The sequence below is a fragment of the Callithrix jacchus genome, chromosome 14, assembly GCF_049354715.1.
Source record: "Callithrix jacchus isolate 240 chromosome 14, calJac240_pri, whole genome shotgun sequence".
NCBI classification, from domain to species: Eukaryota; Metazoa; Chordata; class Mammalia; order Primates; family Cebidae; genus Callithrix; species Callithrix jacchus.
The window spans coordinates 85305276-85327500 of record NC_133515.1 but is presented as its reverse complement, the minus strand read 5'-3'; the positions used below and the strand labels follow the sequence as shown (position 1 = coordinate 85327500).

At 44.7% G+C, this 22225-nt stretch overlaps 1 protein-coding gene across 2 annotated transcripts in view; it reads right to left on the bottom strand.

Annotated features, from left to right (window-relative positions):
- ALK (ALK receptor tyrosine kinase) overlaps window positions 1–22225 on the bottom strand; it is a 771141-nt gene that overhangs the window by 539841 nt on the left and 209075 nt on the right. For both annotated transcript variants that reach the window (XM_035272907.3, XM_035272908.3), the window contains exon 2: window positions 9321–9440. In XM_035272907.3, the coding sequence (XP_035128798.2) occupies window positions 9321–9440 (120 nt within the window). The remainder of the gene's footprint in view (window positions 1–9320; window positions 9441–22225) is intronic.

Here is a 22225-nt window from a genome sequence, read left to right as displayed (position 1 = left end):
CAGCTGGTGAAGGTCTGGCTAGGAAGTTTACTAAGAACAGAGGAGGAGATAAGGTTATTCTAGACAGGTGGAGAACTGACATTGCTTTTTTTTTTTTTTTGAGACAGAGTTTCACTCTTGTTACCCAGGCTGGAGTGCAATGGCGTGATCTTGGCTCACCGCAACCTCCGCCTCCTGGATTCAGGCAATTCTCCTGCCTCAACCTCCCGAGTAGCTGGGATTACAGGCACATGCCACCATGCCCAGCTAATTTTTTTTTTGTATTTTTAGTAGAGACAGGGTTTCACCATGTTGACCAGGGTGGTCTTGATCTCTTGACCTCGTGATCCACTCGCCTCGGCCTCCCAAAGTGCTGGGATTACAGGTGTGAACCACCGTGTCCGGCCCCTGATATTGCTTAATTCAGTATAGTTGTATAAATTTTGAAGGTAGACTGCATGAATTAAATCCCAGCTCACATACTAGTGTGATTAAAGGCAAAATGCTTTCAAGCTCCAGAGGGCAAAACTAGGGGTTTAAAAGAGTTTTAAGCAAGAGTCTTATAGCAAATGGAGCCACGCCACCAAAACCTACCTATCACTGTGCCCTGGGAACATTCAGATCCATCCTCATGTCCTCACAATACAGTTGGTAATCCTGATCATTTCCACTTTAAAGATGACACAGAGAAACAAAAACAGTAAGTAGTGGATGAACATAATACAACTCACAAGAATCTGACCTGGGAATTCATCCACATCTCAGATCCCCAAGACAAGTTTTCCCTGCTGTGGTTCTATGTGTTGCTTTCAGGCAGAGGCTGGAAACCTTTTGTTGGGATGTTATAGGGGAGATTGATTGATTTTTTGAGCTGAAATTTCACTCTTGTTGCCCAGGCTAGAGTGCAATAGTGCAGTCTCAGATCACTGCAACCTCCACCTCCCAGGTTTAAGCAATTCTCCTGCCTCAACCTCCCAAGAAGCTGGGACTACAGGTGCCTGCCACCACGCCTGGCTAATTTTTGTATTTGTAGTAGAGACAGGGTTTTCCCATGTTGGCCAGGCTGGTCTTGAACTCCTGACCTCAGGTGATCCACCCGCCTCAGCCTCCCAAAGTACTGGGATTACAGGTGTGAATTACCAGGCCCAGCCCAGGGGAGATTTAAATAGGCAATGAGGAGGTCAGTTAAAGCTCTGGGGTTACCAGACCTAGTTCTCCAGTCCAGTGACCACCTCCATCAGAATCTTGTTTTTAAGGTGTTCTCCAAGTGACTATGAGGCAACTAGACTGAGTGTGGCTGTGTGTTCATCCACACCAGGAATGCACTGACCCCACACTGAGGCAATCTATAGGGCAGCAAAACTCTGCTGGGCTGATGGAAACCCAAGGTATTCAAGGAACGAGGTGTGTAAAGCAACAGATAGGACTGAAATGTAAGAAAATATTTTGTGAGCCCTCTTATTGAGAAAAAAAATGAACCCTTGCCTCTACAGCAGAGAGGTTAAACATGGGCTCTGCCAAGCAGATGGCCTGGATTTGAATCTCGCTTTGCCACCAGTCCTGGGGAGATCACCAACCTCTCTAGGCCTCTGTTTCCTCATCTTATGGAGGTGGCTATTTGACCAGACCACAGAAGGCCCTGACAGCTCACAATTTCTATGAACTTCTCATAGACCAAATTATTCTAGTCATCTACCCAAATGGGCTGGTTAAAGTACTGTGAATTGAAGATCTCTTCTGACGCAAAGTTCTGCACCTGAGGTTGCTCTCAATGAAACATTTTAAGAGGATTTCCTCTCATTTTTCTCACCCTTGATCAGTCCTTTTCCTGCCTATGTTTTGGACACATGTCTTTCTAGGTTGGTTAGAAGTGCTCTGTATATGGTATTTCAGATGTCCCAAAGCTGTCAAAAGAGAAACTCCTCCACTCACTAACATCTGCTGAATATGCTTTTTCAGGTTAAGAAAGGAAAAAAAATATGCCTGCTCAAAATAGTTAAAATCACTTTGAATCCTCAACCAACGTAAGTCCAGCCCAGGAACTGTTCTCCCCTTAGACACATTTATTTCCTGAAACTGATTAATATGACTAGAAATGAGTGCTGGTGGGAATGTCCCTGCCCTTTAATAAAACAGAGAACTTCGGGGGTGGGAAAGCTGTAGGTTGGGAATTGCGAGACCTGAGTCTGCTCCTCATATGGCCCTGAAATGCTGGGCAGATATTGCAATTACCTCTAGTGAGTACACAATGAGTACAAAACATGAGAGAAGTGCTAGGGTGCAAAAGGAAACAAGATGTGAATCCCCCGGTGTCTAAAGGCTTAAAGTCTAGGAGGAGTAATAATGCAGGACCACAAATAACTAAGACACAAGGAAAAGTGTGACATCAGAGGCACTAAGTAGCGTGGAGACACATCATAAAAATTTCCTCCCTGAGAATATGGGGACAGAGCAAGGCCCACAACCCCCTAGACTGTTCTCATTTGGGGCTATAGTGTGGTCATCAGCTACTGGTCGCGAATACTTGTTATATGTTATCTAAAAGGAAGCTCTACTAAATCCAAGAGGCAGGTCATACCTGCTAAATCTAAGCAAACCTTGTTATTAGGTACTGGTGGTTCTTCAGACCCAGAGATTGATTCTGTCTCCACAGAACTGATTGGAGTGTTGGGGGTACCACAGATACATACAACATTCCTTCATCTAAAAATTCTTCACTTCCTTGGCTTTGGTGTTGATATGATTTGGCTCTGTACCCACCCAAATCTCATCTTTAACTGAAGCTCTTATAATTCCCATATGCCATGGGAGGGACCCGGTGGGAGGTAATTGGATCATAGGGGTGGGTCTTTCCCATGCTGTTCTCGTGAGAGTGAATAGTCTCATGAGATGTGATGGTTTTATAAAATGAAGTTCCCCTGCACACAGTCTCTTTGCCTGTCACCACGTAAGACATGCTTTTGCACCTAATGGCCTTCTGCCATCATTGTGAGGCCTCCCCAGCCATGTGGGACTGTGGGTCAATTAAACCTCTTCCCTGTATAAATTATCCAATCAGGACCTGGGTTTACAGCTCTCTACATCTTCACCTGGCTGTCCTGAAGGCATTTCACATGTAACCTTTCCTCCTCCCTCTAGATGCCTTGGTCAACACCTTTCCTTGCCAAATATTTCTCTTCTCTGTTTCAGTCAATGACATCTTCATCCCCTTAATTACTCAAGGTGGATTCCCCTGCATAGGTAACCAAGTGGTGATCACTTATATCCAGAATCTCTTCCAGATTCCCCTCCTTCCCTTTCTTTTCCATCCTATGCCTCATGCATAGGACAATGCTCAAACCCTGAGCATACCCAGAGTGTGTCTCCAGCCTCACCCCAGACCCTCTACAGCCTTTGCACATGCATCCCTTTTGCCCAGAATGCTCTTCTCATGGGTATCCATGTTCCCTAGAGTCCAAAGTCTAGTTCAGCAGCCCCAGTTTCCAAAACACCTCCCTTCTTGAGTCCTCCCTCCTCTGTGTTCCTGGGCCTCTGCTACTGCATTTGTCAAAGAGCAGGCATGCTTACTTCTTCCTCCAGAGTTCCTTGAGGGAATAAAATGTGTCCTATTTGTCTGTATCATTGAGATGCCTAGAGCACAACCAAGCATACAGTCATCACTCCATGAATGTTGACACCCCTTCTCCCATTCTGTGTTGGTGGAGACATGCTAAGGGGGAAATGGTGCAGGTGGGGTGCGGGGGGCAAGAGGGACTCTGAAGGGGGAAGTCAAGACTGAAGCAAGCACTAAGGAGCCACCTTCCCGGGGTGACAGCTGAACCCATGTGAGCAAGAAAAAGAATACATGAAAAGATGGTCAGACAGCCAAGGGCGACCCTCTTACTTTATTCTCTTCCTCTCTCTTTCCCTGTGTGTCTCTGTCTCTGTCCCCTCATCATCTGTTTCCCTTTGTCAGTGACTTTCCCGCTCTGTCTGTAAAAAGTGTTTTAAACGTATCTTTTCTGACTTGTTTTTGTCACCTTTGTGTCATGTGGTCATTCTTCCTCTTACTGTCTTTTATTCGAACTTTTATTCTTTCTGCATTTCCTTACTCAACTTTCCACCAACGTAGAGATACATTGTTCATATTTATTGGAATGGCTTTATGTGTCTTTGTTTTAAAGGGATATGACCAAGGGGAGCATTTTAAACACATCTCTTTTTGAAACACCGAAGCCAACTTCTTTGTATTGAATTTCCATGGATTGAGTATGTTGGCTTTCAGCAGGTCGGGGTGCTCGAGGTGACAGCTAGTCCCCAATCCCTAGTCTTGTGTGACTGCCAGCATTGCTGTCCCCTTTGGGACTCAGACTTTGTGGCAAATGCATGCAGAGGTCTTTTGCTTACCAAGCTTGCAGATGAACATGCAGAGGCATGAGCTAGGAAAGAACTTGACCCCCTAGCTCAGTGGAGCAAGGCTAGGAAGAGAACACAAACAGAGAGACCTGGCCTGGCAGGGGCAGAAGAGTTGGTAAGGAAGCTTTCAACCCTGATGACAGTCCACAAGGGAGCTGCTTTTCACTGACACCAGTGCCCCCGAGGACCAGAATGGCTGATCATGGCCAGCCACATTAAATACGTAATTTCAGAAATGTGATCAAACTGACTTCCTGCCAGAGCTGTGAAACAAATCCCATACAGAGCTGCAGGGCCTTTGTGTTTTCCATTTTTGATTCTGTGTTAGGCTGATTTTTTTTGAGAGATATTTAATTTACCCAGTCTTTTCAATCAAAGAAATTGACACATTAACAGGACGGGTGGTGATGGTCGCAATGGCAGGGAAAGTAATTAAAAAGTCTAATTTTTCTTTCTAAAAGAACCAGCCCCTGAAGTGCATAGGTCCCCTTCGACTGGAAAGCAGACAAAGTTTGAAGAGAACTTTTATCCAAATCTAACAATTGTTTTGTGGCACTTAGACCTTGGGAGGGTGGGAGGAATATTTTCTTTTCCAGGAATCAATGTTCTGGACGTTATGGGGCTGGACCAGTTTCTCAGGGCAGTCATAACCAAGTACCATCCACTGGGTGGCTTAAAATAACAGAAATTTACTTTCTCACAGTTTCAGAGGCTAGAAGTTCAAAGTTGACGTGTAGGCAGAGTCGTGCTGCCTCCGAAGTACTAACGAAGAATTTGCTCCATGCCTTCCTCTTAGCTTCCAGTGTTGCCCGCGACCTTGGTGTTCCCCCGCTTGTAGACACATCACTCTAATCTCTGACTCCAGAGTCACATGGTGTGCCCTCCATATATGCCTGTGTTTTCTCTTCTCATAAGGACACCAATCGTATTGGATTAAGGCCCATCCTAATCCAGTATGGTCTCATTTTTACTTGATTGCAAAAGCTCTACTTCCCAATAAGGTCACATTCACAGATACTAGGGGGTTAGAATTTTAACAAATGTTGTGAGAGAGACCCAAGTCAATCCATACAGGGACCACAGTCTGGGACAGGGCAGGAGGGAGGGTAGAGAAGACAAGGCTACCTACAGTGCCAGGGGGGCCCCACTCATGGATGGAAGGGTTGAATTATCTGGCCTGCCTGGGATAGTCTTCATTTGGTGATATCAAGTCTTGGTCCCACAGCTACCCAAGGTCTTAGACATCAGATTGATCATTCGGCTAAACACCAGGTCATCCAGGAAGTGAGCGTGCTCTCCAGGCAGGGAAAGCTCATCTTTGAAGTAACTTTGTGACATGCTAGAAAGAGCACTCAACTTAGAGTCAGACAATCTGGGTTCACTCTTTTCTAATGGCGCATCCACTCCGTAAATTGAAAGCACATTATTAAACTCCTTTGATCCTCAATTTGCATTTCCATAGAAATTATAGAATAATTTCCATCTATTGCAATTTTATAATACAACTTAAATGAGAAAAATGGGTGAAAAAGAGTTTTGCTATGTATAATTATATATATATGTATATATAATATATATAAATGAAAAATCCCTTTCTCCTGCTCATATGGGACAGAACCTTCAGTCATTCTGTTTAAAAAGTAGATGTGATTCTTTCCATACCCAGAGTGGGCAAATATGATTTAAAGTTGGAAAGGATACCATCTGTCTCTGTGGCTCTAAAACTCAAGGTGATCAAAACTGCCTTTTAAAACCCCCAGTGGCCTCAATCTCTTAGCATCTGGTGCTACCTGATGAACAGATTTTTATCTGGGTAGGTAGTTAGAGCCTAATCCTTTAGCCAAGCCTATAAATAAGTCTAAAGGCATTAAAGCTGATAATAAAAAGAAAATAAAGTCTTTCTTTAGACGCCCTCCCTCTCAAAGCCTTAGGGGAGGAAAGTGCAGCCCTCTGCTTGCTGATGATGAAATTAGTGGGCGCTCACCATTCAAGACAAAGGCAAGAAAGGACTGGAATCTGATGTCAAATGCCACAGAAGAGAATATATTTTACACAGCATATTAGGCCCCAACGCAAATTAGAAGAAATATGGGGAGCCTTCAAAAAGGTAGGTCAAACTTTTTCCTCAAGCAGATAATTACAGACTGGGGGTGAGTAAATCTTATTAGCCTCTTTCCACCTCATCTCTTCTCATAAAACACTAGAGAGAGGAAAGCCATTCCAATTCAGAACTGGACAGCTCACCCGAGAGAGGCCTAGCCCGCTGGTCATCAGGACACCTATGGTCAGGTTGTCAATGCTCACTCTTGTTTCCCCACCCCAACATACCCCCAACAGAATGCAGGTGAAGACAGCCAGCCAGGCATGGAGTCCCATGATGGACTTGCTGAGACTTGGTGACTTCTCACTGTCTGAAGAATGATCCCTTCAGGCGGCAATTTTCCAGTCAAATTTCTCTGCCCAAGTTTGAGGCCTTAAAATTAATGAAGTTGTTAACATTTCTTAAAATGTCTTTCATGGCAGTTGAAAGGTATGGATTTATCGCCCGAGCCGGCTGGCCTCTTGGTTCATAGACATGTGGGCTGAGGCCCCACAAACATCCTTAAGGGGACCAGACTCGTGGCTTGAGCTCTGCCTTTAGCTTGTTCTGCAGTGGGTCTTGGGGCAAGACCCACAGATCCTTAACATCTATGCTCTGAGGTCAGCCCACTGGGGACACTCTTTATGGCAATGGGCCTCGCTGCCTACAGAATGACTTCTCTGGCCTATAAGCACCGAAAGGGCAGGGCCAAGCCTTACCTGTCTTTATATTTGCATCACTTCCCACATCTGACACAGGGTCAGGCACACAGGGAAGATGATGATGGCGGTAATGTCTTCATAAGTCTCAGATGAATTAATTATGGCAGAAAGACATAAAACCTCTGGAATGACTACCATGATCAGTTAAGGAACCATCAGTGAAGAATCAGCTCCTCCTTTCCCATGAATCAATAGCAACAATGATGCTGACTTGGGCACTCTCACCCAGAACTCGGGCAGTAACTGCCAATAGTTTGGGTCCTCTCCTCTGCCAAGAAGGAAAATCATGAGGATTCCAGGCCATGAGGAGAGTTTGAAAGAGATCTTGAAAAACCACTGGATTGATTCCTTTGCCCTAAGGTGGCATGCCATCTCACCCTCATTTTACAGATAAGGAGGATGAGGCTCAGGGACCACCAAATGAGTTTATCGGGGCCACGCTGTGGGTAGGAACCAGCTTAATAAGCTCTCATGGTTTTCTCCTTTTGACCTGTAACCTCTTATAAGATGCTCCGCAGGGAACAAATGTGTTGCGCTCTGCAGCATGCAGGGGTAGATCTGCCTTTTTTGGACATTCTGCATTTTATAAAAATTGCCCTCCTGTAGAGATACTGAATGACTTTGGGAGCACACTAAAAAATGTCACCTGAAGACCAGCTGTATCGCAAATCTGGTTACAAAGCATTAACAATGCAAAGATCCAGATTTCAATTACTTATGGATACTTGCCCTTATCGTAAGATGACACTCAGTGTCTGGCTTAAATAAAATCAGGAAGTAATTCTTATCTGGAACCTCCTTCCGACCACTGAACTTTCTCTCCTGCGAGGGCTGCTTAAGAGTCACAGGAAACATTCCAGCCCAGAAGATAATTCTAAACTGCCCTGGGGTTTTTGATGGATTTTTTTTTTTTAAGTTTAAAATGAAAAGTACAGTTCCTATGAACCAAGAGCATTATAGATGACAGACAGCAGCCTGTGGACTGGGAGCTTTTCTACAGTAAGTGGAACATCTCTGTCAGGTGCATTTTAAATAGCTTAGGCCCAAGGGTAGAGACTGCATAGAGGAACAGGTAAATATGCCCAGAAGGAAATCTAGAACTCAGTGCTGCCCAGGTTTATAAATACTTAATTCAATCAGGCCTGATGAATGAGTTTCATCTCTGGAGGCCTTTTGCATTAATTCATCATAAATATGAGGTTCGTTCGAAAGTAATTGCAGTTTTTGCCATTGAAAGTAGTGGCAAAACCGTAATTACTTTTGCACCAATCTAGTAAGTCTTTATGCATCTCTTCCATGTGATAGAATAATGTGGGGAGCAAAGCTTAGTGCCTGCCCTTATGGGGTTTGCCCTAGAGGAGTTCAAGAGAAATAAAATGTTCACTTAGAAATGCTTCTTCTCTCCTGTAAATCTCTCCACTGCAGAGACCCAGCTACTATGAGCTGTTAGAATGAGCAGAGAGAAGGGGGAATCTTCTGCCTGTACAGGCGACCTCCTGAGGGCTCCTAGGACAGGACCTATTAGGCTACATAGGTGGCGCTCGAGAGAAAAAAAATGAAAGAAGGGGAAGAATCTCTGGCTTGGTAGCTGGAGAAGCCACTCTGTGTGATCTTGTTAAACTTAGTTTCCACATCTGTAAAAATGTAATTGGACCTGGTCTCTTTATGTCAGAGGATGTTGCAGAATCAAATGAACTGAAATAATATCAAAGAACGTGTTTGGGAAACGTTAAGGAGCTTCCTAACTGCAAGGGGACCTGGAGGACCTGTGATGCTCATAATAATAATCCCCTCTTAAGAGACTGTGATTGTTAGAAACACTGTGAGTTAGAACCAGAAAGCCACAGTCAAGATGCAAATAAGCATCTCATCTAATGACTGGTAAAGCTATAGCTGGAAGACTACATCATAAAGGCTAAGCGGGAGGGATACGGCAGCAACAAAACCCTTGGCTCCCTGGAATGGCCTGGCTGGATCGGTCCAGTGGGGCTGTATATCACTGGGAGACAAAGGGCTCAGAAAGACTTCTTTTGCATATAGGGAGCTGAGGAAATCCCCTGGAGCTGAATCCCAAACTGAAACTCAGAGTCCTTATTACGAGATGGTGATGGTGCATCACAAGTAACTATTAAACATATACTTACCATATCTGCTGCGATGAGACAGGAAAGGGAAGGAGTCTTTCATTATCCAGGTGAGATTCCATGTAAAATAATCAGGAGAAGGAGAAGGCATGTTTGTTGGTGACTCCAAGGAGCTATGACCTGGACATAAAAACAAAGAAAACTCTGATCCATGTGCTTGGGATGTATCTTTTAGCTGTCACTCAATATCAGTCAAAAAGAAAGTTTATAAGCGGTTTTTATGACATCCGTTGGAAAGATGAGGAGGGAAAAAAATGACCCCTCCTAACTGCAAGGGTCCCTGGAAGACCTTGACTGAGTTGACCTCAGGACCCTGACGCACACTTTCTACCAAGGGCAGACAGATCTAAGAGGTATGAATGTTCTGACCAAGGCCATGCTGAGGATCTCTGGGAGATGAACTAGAAGCTGGGCCACTCAATGGCTTGATCTGACAGTTCTATCCAAAGTCTATTCTGCCTATGAGAATTTCTGCCGTGTTATAGAGAACTCCAATTCATCCCTTCCAGATAATGCCTCCATCTCTACTTTACGTTCAGATTTGTAACTTGATCTAATGTTGTTTGCTTGGGTTATTGCCTTATCAATGAGAGGGTTGAAATTACACTCTGAAGTTATGAGTTCTTAACAATAATGTTATTTTCAGGGTTGTAGGGGTGGTGGCGGCGGTGGGGGGTGGTGCGTAGGTGACTGGAGTTTTCTGACAGCCAAGAGGCCAGAAAGCCAAAAGGATGAATGTTTCTGATTTGCATGAGAGAAAGAAGTCTTGGAGAAAAGCAGCCGAGAAGCATCAGTCCTGTCCTTAGCAGCACCTGAGGATTTTGTGTGGTGAAAAGTCATTACAATATATCTACAAATCAAATAATCACACACTGCATGCTCTAACACAGTGCTTCCCAGAAAATCCCAAGCTCAATCACTATTTGCTAACCTTTTATGGCAGGCAAAGCCTTGTTTGTTAAAGAAGGAAGGATTTGAGAATTAGTTCTGTTTCGTAGATAGATGTGTCACAAGACTGAGTGCAGGCAGGAGGGAAGGAAGGAAACTAGCACTTCTTCTGTAGCTTCCCTGGTACAGGCGCTATGCTGGAATCTTTACGTACGTAATGTCACGGGATATTCACCATGGTTCTCTGAGATAGGAATGATCATCTCCATTTTACAGATGCATCAACTGAGATGCAGAGAGGCAAGTGATGGAAGCAGGAACTGAGCCCAGGTTTGCCTCATATCAACAGGTTATGTTCTACTGTGAATGAATGGGTGGATCTGCTACTCTGGTGGTAACTGTTAACCCACTTGGAGGGACTTTGTGAAGAGGAAAAGGAGAAGAAGAGAAAGAAGGAAAGGCAGCAGGAGTAGCGAAAGCATTTTCCTGGTCTGCCTGCTCTGTACTTTCTTCTGCACCACCAGCTCTTGGAGGCTCTGCCCTCCCACCTCTAACTCCCTTTTAGAATCAACCCCACTTTACACACTTGAAGGAAATCTCTGGTCTGGGCACCCAAGGCAGTCTCTTGCTTCCAGACTCCGCCACTATTTTACCTGCAGGTGCTGCCCTTAGGAGAGGCTGATTAAAGGTCCTTGTGCCCTGCAGCTGGGACAGGATGGGCATTACACGGTCTCCTTCCTAAAAAATATTTTAATCTCTGCTTTCCATAGATCTGAGTTGGAAGTGTTGGCTCCTGGGTAACTAGGAAAGAATTTTTTTTTTTACTTTTCTCCCATAGTTGGTCTGCAGAGATTAGAACTGAATTGATTGGTGCCAGATACATCTTTCGGTAGCATTTCTGCAAAACAGGTCAGAGGAAATGCACTGAAAGGGATGAAAGGCTGTGCTTGTGAGTTGCAGAGAGAAGCCATCTCATTTCACCTGCACACCAACTCTATTTCACAGGCAGGCAGTGGGGTTCAGAGAAGTGAATACAAAGACATGTAGGGTTACTTTGGACAGGGTTAAGTTTATTTTAGCCTTTTAATAAATTAGTATGTATTGAGCACAAATGGACCAGGCAGGATGCTAAGTGCTTTAAATGTGTGATTTTGTTTACTTCTTACAGTAGCCTTGTGAATAAGTTTAGCTGTCCTCATTTTGCAGCTGAGGAAATAGAGGCATAAAGAGGTTGGTTATCTTTACCGCAGCCACACAGTCAGCAGGAGACAGGAAATCAGAGTCAAAAGACTACATCAACTGACACTGAAATCCAAGCTCCTTCCATCACCCTGCACGGGCCACAGATTGGTGCAGGGTGGTCCTCGGCTCTCAGCAGGGCACCCACGGGGTTGGGGTTGGAGGTCGCCACTGAACATGCCTCAGAACAAGGCAACAGTGGGAAGGGTCTGGGAAGACTCGGACAATCGACCCCCTGCAATGACTCCCATGTGAATAAAAACTGGCATCTCTAGGTCTGAGTCATCAGCTAATCTCAAATTTTAAGTAGCTTTGAAGTGACAGGAAGAATAAGCCTAGGTTATGCTTCCCTGTTTCCAAGTGATGTCATTTTTCTGAATCATTCAGCTTGGGAATGGCATTAACTTCTTCCTGGATGTGAAGAACCAAGCAGACGGGGATAGACTTCAGGAAGCATTTATGAATCTGTGAGTGGGCACAGAATGGCAGATAACTTTAACATGGATGAGGGCCAGCTAATATATTCAGGGGTTAAAAAAAAAAAAAAAGAAAGCTTTCAAAGGAAGGGCTCTGAGAGCTGGGTCATGACTCAGCATGGTGATATGGACATCGCTGTGGGCCATCCCTAGTGGCATGAGCTTAAAGCCTTTTATATCACAAAACACCAGTAACGTGCTGGGCATCTTCAGGGTTGAATACTGCAGAATATTGCAGAGTTGAAAAAAAGCAGAAAGTCTTATCTTGCCCTTACAGGAACTCCTAGAATATCTTCCAGCCAGCAGGCTCACAGGGACCCTAATCTTACCCCTCAGAGTAGGGTAAGCAAGTGATAAGCTGGATGAGGCTAGGGAGCTAATGCGGGGGGTCAGCCAAAAAGGCTGAGCCTCCCCACCTGAAAAGCCAAGCATCAAGGAAAGCAAAGCCCGCACGAATGCAGTTGTTTGCCAGCATTGGAAGCATTGGAACAGAAGTGAGTGCTAGTCAAAGTTCATAGACTACATGTCAATGTAGAATATAAAGAACAACATACTTCTGCATTTAACAAGCTCAGGGTCAAGAGACTGTCTGTTCCCATCACGCTCCTTACCCTTGTCCATCTCAACCACTGCGGGGAATGATTTTCTAGCAGAAAGAGAAGCCAGGCCATCAGAAGCAATCCACTTAAGCTAGAGAAAGCCTTGTCTTTTTGGTGTTTCACAGTGAAAACAGGAGGATCCAGAGTGAAATGGGCCTCCCAGCAATGCAGATGTATGGGTGAAGGTATGAATGCAGACTGATCGGCTCAAGTAGGGCGACTCTTGGACCTTGGGAGATGAAGCATAGAGGAGAAAGGAGTGGGGAAATAGGAGCAGGAGCTTCTAGTGAAGTGAGGCAGATCAGTGAAGGCCTGAAGGGAAACGAGGAAGAAATGCACCTGGACTGAGGGCATTATTGATTGGCTAGTGAGACAATTATTGTTTTTCTGATGATTTCTTAAGCCATTTCTGGGCACTGCAGTGTATCAAGGCAGAGTGGAAACCTCAAGCTCCTGACACTCCTTCACTGTGCTTCATCCCCCCAATGCCCCCAGCTTCAGCTCCAGGGCTCATCTCTGTCGTAATTCCCTTGCACACGATCTCAACTCCTCTGTCTCTTTCTTCCTTTACAATGATCCTGGAGCAGGTGAATGTGGTAGTGGGAGAGGCGGGGTGGAGGAACACACAGCAATGCTGATGGGCCTCACTTTAAATTCAAGACCAGAAACCTCAAGATCCTCAGGATGACCTGGGAATCCCACTGCCTTCCCTGATGAACTCAGTTCACTCTCTCACTCTTTGCAATACAACTAGTTAAAACTTCCTCTTAGGTTCTCAAATCTCCGATTCCCCAATGCTTCTACATTCTCAGTGAATGAGTTTATTTCTTAGTTTGTTGAGAAAAGAGACGCAATCTACCCACTTACGGGTAACAGGTTGTTGTAAAGGATAACAGTTTACACTCTTAAACAGCGCCAGCCTCTTCATTTAGGTGCTAGTCTCATCTCTTCTCGAGGGATCTGCTATTACAATGGTCCTGCATCAACAGCTTTCCCTCTCAACCAAGTCAGTCGTACAAACATGCACCATCTCATAAAGAAAGAGCTTCCTTGACCACCACACTCTGCTACAGCCATCGTCCCTTTACTCTGCTCTTCTTTACAGCTAAATATCTTAAAGGATTTGTTTCTTCTCCTCTCTCCACTCTCTTCCTCCCATATTCTCTTAAATCCAACAAAATCTAGGTTGGCTTCACTACTCCAGGTCAAGGTCGCCAGTGACCCCAGGCTGCTGATACACTGAACAACGCTCAGTCTTTGTTTCACGAGACCCCCTCCCCCGCCTCCCCAGCAGCATTTGTCCTGCAATCACTCCCTGCTTCTTGGATTTCTCACATCTTGGTAACCATGTAGTCCTTGGTTGCCTCCTGCTTCAATGGGAAGATCCACTTTATTCTTCTTTGCCAGGTCCTCCTCATTTTCTAAACTGTAGAGGAGGAAACGTCTCTATTTCCAGCAACACTTGCCTAGGAACTGTCATGGCTGAGTGTTGTATTTTATTGCTGTGGTTCTAACCAGCTGATGATCAATGGCCATGAATATCAGGTGACTGCAGAACACCAGACCCTTCCTTACCTAATTGAAGACGCTTTGCTGACACTGAAGAAGGGAACTTGTTTAACCACACTCACACAAAACTATGCATTCATTCATTCTCTTCAGTTCAAAGAATCGATTTTCAATTCCAAATTAGCAGGACCACATTGTAGCCCTCTTCGCAAGACTTTGAACACTCTGACTTTTCTTCCCTGGAAAATCACACAGTGAATTTCTCCTTGCCTGACATGTAAAGAAGCTTGTCTTAAGAAAACAACAACTCTGTGGGATCTTTATTACTTGACAATTGTTAATAGTTGGAGAACGTGGGCATTTTCTGCATCCAAACTCTCTCTCAAAGTGATCTCACCCAGTTTCACAGCTCTAAGTGCCATCCGCATGCTACTGTTACCAAGTGTGTGTCTTCAGCCTACTCTCTCCCCTAAACAACAGAATACACATCCAACTGCCTGTTCAAAATCTCTACTTTATTGACTGAGAAGCATCTGAAGCTTATCATGAGCAAACCAAAAACCTGAACTCCCTTCCCCTAAACCCCAGGCATTCCCCATTTCAGATAGTGTTACCAATACTCACCTAACTTTGGGCCAAAAACCAAAGAGGAATCCTGACTTCTTCCTTTTATTCACACCCAACATCAACTCATCAGCAAATCTTGATGGCTCCACCTGAATTTTACCCATTCTCATCTTCCCGCCTCACGTATCTCCATTATTGCTATGAGCTCCCAGAAAGCCTCCCTTCAGTTTGTTCTCTATGTAGCAGTCAGGTTGACACTGCAGCCCCTGAAATAGCGTTCAAGTTTCTTGCCATCGCCTAGCCTAAAGTTCCCACAGGATCTGGCTCCTGATTCTCTCTCTAACCTCGTTTGCAACCATTTTCCCCTCATTGTTGGAGCTCAGTCCCATAGGCCTTCTTGCTCTTCCCCAAACTTGCCAAGTACATTCCTACCCCAGGGCCTTTGCACTGGCAGTTCTCTCAGTGGAGGAAGCTCCTCCTACTCAGAGGCATGTGGCCACTCCCTGTCTCTTTCCAGGTCCCTGTCAATATGTCACCTCCCCAGAAAGAACTTCCCTGCTCATCCTATTGAGAGACAACTCATTGTAAGCCACTCCCCATCCCTTTGCCCTATTTCTTACACATATATGTGTTGTGTATATTGGCTTACTCCTTGTGTACCTCCTGCACTAGTGACTGCTATGTTTCCATGTCTGGCACACAGCAGGCACTCAATAAATATTTGTCAAATAAATGAAAGCAGAGCCCTGGAGGAAGGTATTATCTCTGGCACTTATTAGCTATTAACTTCAGGCTAAGCACACACTCTACCAAACCTCAATTTTCTGAAAATGATGATGAAAATAAGAATGGGGCATACTCTAAAAATTCTCAGTGTTTTGTAAGGGCCAGGCGAGACAATGTGTGCATGACACAGTCTTTCAATGTCAGTCATACCATCCTTAAAGTTGTATGCCCCTCTCTGTGTTTTAGGATCCAGAATGAGTGGGAATCTTGGTCCGTTTCCTATATTGGGGCATCTTGTGTGAATCATTTCAACATCCAGAAATCAAAAATGCTCCCAAAGAGCTGCTTCTCTATTATTCACTAATCATTAACTTTGCCAACTGTACAGGATCTCGACTACCCAAATTGCAGCCAGTTGGCACTCTGTGTTTCCAATCTTTATTTTTATATGTCTCACTGCATGTCTATTTATTCCTAAGCCAATATACATAATATAGTAAATAAATCATACTTGTGTCAGTATAAATAATAAAGAGCTATGCACGTGTGATGGTTAAGTACATGACTGCCCCAGGCTCACCAGCAAGCATGTTTTACAAACCTACATCAATAAAATGTAACAAATGCTTCCATTCTAAATGCTCTTTGGAACAGTTCCTACCTTGCCTGTACATGTTTTACTTATTTATTTTCCTTCCAACAATAAAACAATCAGTGACAGCCTGCTAGTTTTTTCCCCTTTATTTGAAAACACACTTAATAATACATTCTTTTACAATGATTTTGTGTCACACAAAGCAAAGCTTAATGTGGCCAAATAAATAGTGGTCTGGATGTCAAATCAGGCACAGCTCTCAGAGAGTACAGGGCAGGCCTCTTTTTGGGACTGGCAGCCCAAGGGAAATGGTTTGGATATTCAGTAAGCTGAGCCTGCACCTGTTCAGCAAAAGAAACCTCAGTAAATTTACATGACTCCTAGAGTTAGTGGTGATGGGCGATGTTGTTAATTTAGTCTGAAAAACAGAGATGTGATTTCAGAGAAAAGAGACTTTGCAGATGCACCATTTATCCTAAACATATAGCCCTCCCCATACCTCCCTAGGCCTGGAAAATGAGGGGGCTGAACTCCCTGTTCGCTAAGGTCCTCTCTGGTTCATACATATTTGGTTCTCTATGGTTTGCTTTCACATTTTCTTCCAGCTGGCTCATTCAGAAGGGAGCTATTAGTGTCAAGGGCGGAATTTGGATGGAATTAAACAGCTCCCACTCCACCTCACCTTTCTCTAAGCCCCATCCCATCCTGCCGGAGATGTTTGTGCTCTTTCTTGATAGCTCAAGTATTGAAGCAAAAATCACTCTCCCATAATATTCTCTTGTACTGTTAAAAGTTATAGTTTCCACATGCATTTCCTGCCTCCCCAAGAGGACCCATATGTAACTTCCAAGTTCATTCAATGGTGAACCACCTCTGCCAGCCAATAACAGCCCATACCCCTTCCCAAGGTGCAACAGTGAGGGATATTAATAAAGGAAATTATTAGCATGGTCCCTGCCCTTAGGGACTTGCTTACCTGCAGGGTATCCTACACCAAAAAAAGAAAGAAAGAAAGAAAAAGAGTCACAAAGAGGTTTCCCTAGAAATTGCTAAAGTATATAAATTCGGAGCCTGAACACTGTTTGTCTTTTCAGCCTTATTTCCCATTCAGAATCCTGCCTTTCACATCCTATTCCATTAAACTTTAGCTGGCAAACTTACACCCAAGCTAATCTCTGCCTAGAACATCCTCCACCCGCTGCTTTCCTAAATCCTACCCCTTCTTAAAGGGCCAGCTCAAATCCTTCCTCCCAAAGGTCCTCGTCTTCCCTGAGCTGGACACTAAAGCAGTTGAGCTGGGATTCAGATTGTGCCAGAACAGAACCTGAACCTGGGCCCTGACTTCCTTAAATACTTAAGGCTTATTGCTACTTAGGATAGTGGTATTGAGGCCATTCATCAAACACGTCAGGATAATGGATTATGATTGTATATTAATTTCACTCACTAACCTTAAGCTTCAGGTCTGTTGTGTTTGTTGATTTTTTTTTTTCTTTTTGGCTCATTGGTTTAGAAAAAATTAGGAAAAGCATTTCAAGGAGGCTGTTTTTGGTTTGATGTCATGTAGGACATGCTGGACAGTGGCAGGGGCAGGGCCAGATCAAGGCATGGACTTATTTCATCAGCTGAGATACCACATCTATGCAGGTAGTAGTGACTCATAATTCATGGACAAAGTCCCATAATAAAGGCCCTGTGACAGCTGATGCCTCCTCTTCAGAATTTGTATCTCTCAGAATTTGATAGTTCCAAGTCACTGCATTTTCACCTTTTGAGAGATGACTTTAGTGTCCCAAGCAAGCAGCTCCTGACTCACCCGTGAGCCCCATAGTGCCTCCTTTGGCCCTGAATCCCTGCTGCAGATGTGCTTGGCCACTGACCCGACCTACCTAGCCAGGGTGGACTCACACTGGCTGTTGGTAGCTGTGGAAGACTAATGGGCATTTTTATTTTAGTAATCCAAGACAGCAATAGAGAGGATATCACTCTCCAGGTGGCCTGATTCTTAACACCCCCTACCCCGTAAGACCTGAGTGCTTCCATTAGCAGGACAACATGACTGTCTGTTTTGGGTCCATTTCTGTGGTTTGCTTGTACTCTACTCTTTATGAAATTTACTCCACTGTGATCTTAAGCCTATTTTCTCCCCCCAGAATATGTTGGCTAGAATAGTAATCAAAAGAAAGGCTTTGAACTGCCACCAGGCCTTTCATCTTGTGATCCCAGAGAGCTTTACCAAGCATTAAATAATTAATGTACTGAAAGCGACACAAAGACACAAAGACAGGGCAGCCTAGAAAACCACATCCACCAACAAAAGACCTTTTTCTTTTGGAGTGAGAGAGTCCTTGTAGGGATAATCACCAGCCAGCAGGCCCAGGAGTCTCTGGACATGTTGGACAAGAGGCTACAAACTATCCAAGAGCAACTGGATCTTCTCTTGTCTTGATGTTTCAGGTTGGGAAGTAACAGTTGCCAGGATGACTCCTGAAATCATGCAGTGAGTGCCCTGGAGAGTATGACTCACTTTCACAGGAAGAGGGGAGCTTTAGTGTGGAAGAGTGGATTCTAACTGTCTACACATTCACCACAACTTAGGGCTCCTTGATGCCTTTCAGAGGCATCTACTTTTGTGATCCTTACAGCGACCTTGGCAGTTAACCTCTTTTACAGATGAAAAGATTGAGGCTCAGGAAGCACAAATGCCCAAGGTCACATTGCCAGTGAGTACTACGATGGGATGTATGACTGCAGACCTCTGATGTGTGGGCCAGCTAGGAATGCCACTCTATGGCCACCTTTGCAGGTGATGATTCTCCTGGAGAACAGAGATTGGGAATTAAATACAGCAAAATGAAACTGCCAGGTCATAGATGCTTGCTGCATTCTCTTAACTGAGGACAATAGATCCCTTCGGGTCAACCAGGAAGTTGACCTAGAAACACACACCTTCCATCAGGGCAGCTAGCTCTGCGGGGCCTCAGGCTCAGCCATGACTGTCTCCATAGCAACCACCACAAGGCCTGATGCCTGGATCCTTGAAATTGGTCCTTGGCTGGTCCAAGGGAACATGCTTAGGGTGAGGGGAGGAAGAGAGACAGAACAGTTTCTTTTAACTTCCAGGTCTTTCAATCCCTCTTTATGTGCTTGTCACCCCTCTCATTTCAGGATAAAGAGTCTGTCCTCTAAGAAGCCCAGCTCCAGATGCCACATTACTCAGCACAAGGGCCCTTCACCATGACTAGACTCATTTCCACAGCTAGAGAACCGTGTTCTCAGGTACAGCAATGTTACTGCGTGACCTTGGGTAAGCTGCTTAGCCTTTTTCAAGCTTTGTTTCTCTGCATATAAAACAGAACTCATCATGCTTTCCCAGCCAACTTTTGAGATGCTCAGAGAATTAATGAGACAGTATCTACAAAGCCCTCAGGCTCTTTTGAAGAAAAATACACTAGAAATCCTTGTGCTTTTACTAGCAGGCATTGGCATGATGCTATATTTTAAGTCACTCTTCACCTGTTTTACTAAAATAAACTCAGCTTGTATTAAAATAGACAAGCCAACAGCCCGATTGGCTTCATCCTACTCTGGTGCTGCGTCACCTTGTTGCTTCCATTCATCTTGGACTGTTAACAATGGTGGTCAGTGTTACCCTTGACCTTGTGTAGAGACTCAGAGTGGGGGAGCTGGGGGAGCTCTGAAGACTATTTATCAATGTCTTCCCATCACACATGCGAGGAAGCTTGTGTGATCAACCTTCCTGAAACACAGGAGGAAACAATGCTTCACCCAAAGTCATCTCATTAGTGAAAAATCACAAAATCTGATCTTCTGTTCCCCCATTCTGTGCCTCACCCACCATGGAAGAAGGCAGCAAAGAAAGGAGGAGGGAGAAGAAGTAGGGAGACATGGTTTTGCTCTTTAAACCTGTAAGCTGCAATATTCTGGATGTCAGGAAAAAAAGAAAGAAACCAGTACATGTGTGCCCATTACACACGGTGCCCAGTCCCATTCTGGGGGCTTTATAATCGTTGTCCCACAAATCCCACAGTTTTCTGAGTGGGGGATTTTTATTCCCATTTTTGAATGAGGAAACTGAGGTTCAGAGAGGTTGAGTAACTTGCCCAAGGTTCCAGAGCCAAAAGGGATGGAGCTAAGATTAATTCATTCATTCCATTTCTACTTACTGAGTATCTTCTATGTGCCGAGCTCTGCCCTTGCCAGTTGGGCTGCATTAGTGAGCAGAACCCCACACTACCCTCTTAGAGCTTCCAGGCTGAGGAGCTTAGAGTGTGGCAGGCAGCAGACAGCAGTCCAACAACCTCTCAAGTCCTTTTGACGTCTTGATTTTATTATGCATTGTGAAGGAGATAGACACAACCCTCTGAGAATATACAATGAGGGATTTGACTTTATTATGAGGGCCAGGGGAAGATTACCTGAGAAGCTGATGCATGAGCTGAAACCCTTAACTAGATGAGTAAAGTTAATGAGTTAAAGGGATTGGGATATGGATATGGTAGGAGGCTGGAGGGGGCAGGGGTCTATTTAAACTCAAGTCTCTCTCAGAACAGAGCACCTGCTCCTTATTTTCCACTAAGGAAGGTGAGGCATTACAGAAGAACCTCAATGTATGGCCCAATCACACTGCCACTGTCCAGCAAGGAACCCCTTGGAGATGACATTGACTGCAATGGAGAACAAGGACATAGAGTTAAACACAGCAGAAAGAGTGTCCAGATTACAGACGCCTGCTTCCTTCTCCTAAAGATGACAGATCCTTCCAGATCATCCTAGAAGGCCACCTAAAACTGCTACCTAAAATGGCTCTGCCCTGTGACAGGACTGATCTGACTTGCCAGGGACCCTCCTGCCTTTTCTCGGATGCTCAGTCTGTTAGCCAACTTCCCTGCAGAGAGGGGACCTGGAATCCAGCCACCAAAACCTTAGCCTCCCCTTTGCTCTGAAATCTGAATTGCCTTCTGGAAAAGTGAAGGATTGAAACTGCCCCAGGAATTCTTCTTGAAGCCATCTGGGTGTCACTAATAAGCCCTGGCTTGCCTTCCCTGCCCTTTCGCATGGCCTGGGCCAGCAAAGTCAGAGCCTCTCTCTTGACTTTGCTTTAAAAATGAGGCACAGAGAGGCAAAGAGGGAGGGGGGAGCAGGGAAAGAGAGAAAAGAAGAGGGAGGAAGAAGAAGGAAGAGGCAGTAAGGAGACTCCTGTTAAGGAATGGAGCTGCAACAAAGAAAGGAAGGAACGTGGAGGGGGAAGGTGAAACCATCTGATATTTTTCACTGTCTGGAAGTTACCGAGAGAAAGTTATTCAAAGTACCACTGTAAAAAGGCCATAAAACACCTTGGGGAAAACATGAAAGTCACGCTGCCACCATACAGATGAGCACCCTGGAATTAGCTGCCACAGCGATGTCTAAAAAGAGGAAATTCAATGGCCCACATTGCAGCCTCCTTCCCACTCCCTCGCAGCTCCCACCCCTCCAAATCGCGGGGCTCTGAAGGCAGAGGCAGTAATTTGGAGCTAGCAAGTGTGAAGGAACGTTGAAGCTGTTATTTGCCTTCATGCAGCACATCTTGAGTGCATCTTTTAGAATATAATTTAAAATACACTTTCGGTTTTACTATAGAAAATCTGGAAAAAAAAAAACCAAGAAGGTCTAAAGGAGAAAATAAATATCACCGATACCTCCAGCATCCAGAGAAGCCAGTGTTAACATTTTATGGTATATTTGTTTGTGACTTGGTTTTCACTCACTTAACACGACAGCACTTGGCTAAGAAGTATATTGAGGAGAAGGGGAGGAGAGCGTTCCTCTGCACCCATGAGATTTGTCTACAGGGCAGAGAGGGGAAGTGGTCCTTGGAAACCACCAAACAGCTTGCACCCTGGCACACAGATGCTGAAATCATGGCAATTCAGATGCCCTCAGCCCTGGGCAAGGACCTGCCATTAAATGCAGCACAGGCTTGGAGAAAGCAAAGGCTATCCTCAGGAAGGACAGGCCTATGGGGGTTTTGGAGCAGCTGGGATGCGAGTGCAGGATAGACCAGGAGGAGGCAGGTACACTGTGGTGTGTGTGTATCCTCAGCATGAGTAGACAGAGGGGTACGCAGATTCTGCTCTGGTAGGCACCTTGCAGAAGCCATAAGGACCAAAGACTATATAGAATGATGGTGTTATGTAAGTGCTTGAACCTAAATAGTAGGTGCAGTGCATTGATTGTATGACTTGGAAAGGCTAAAAAAAGTGGAATTCCACCTCATTCTCAAAGGAACAGCCAATGAAAGTA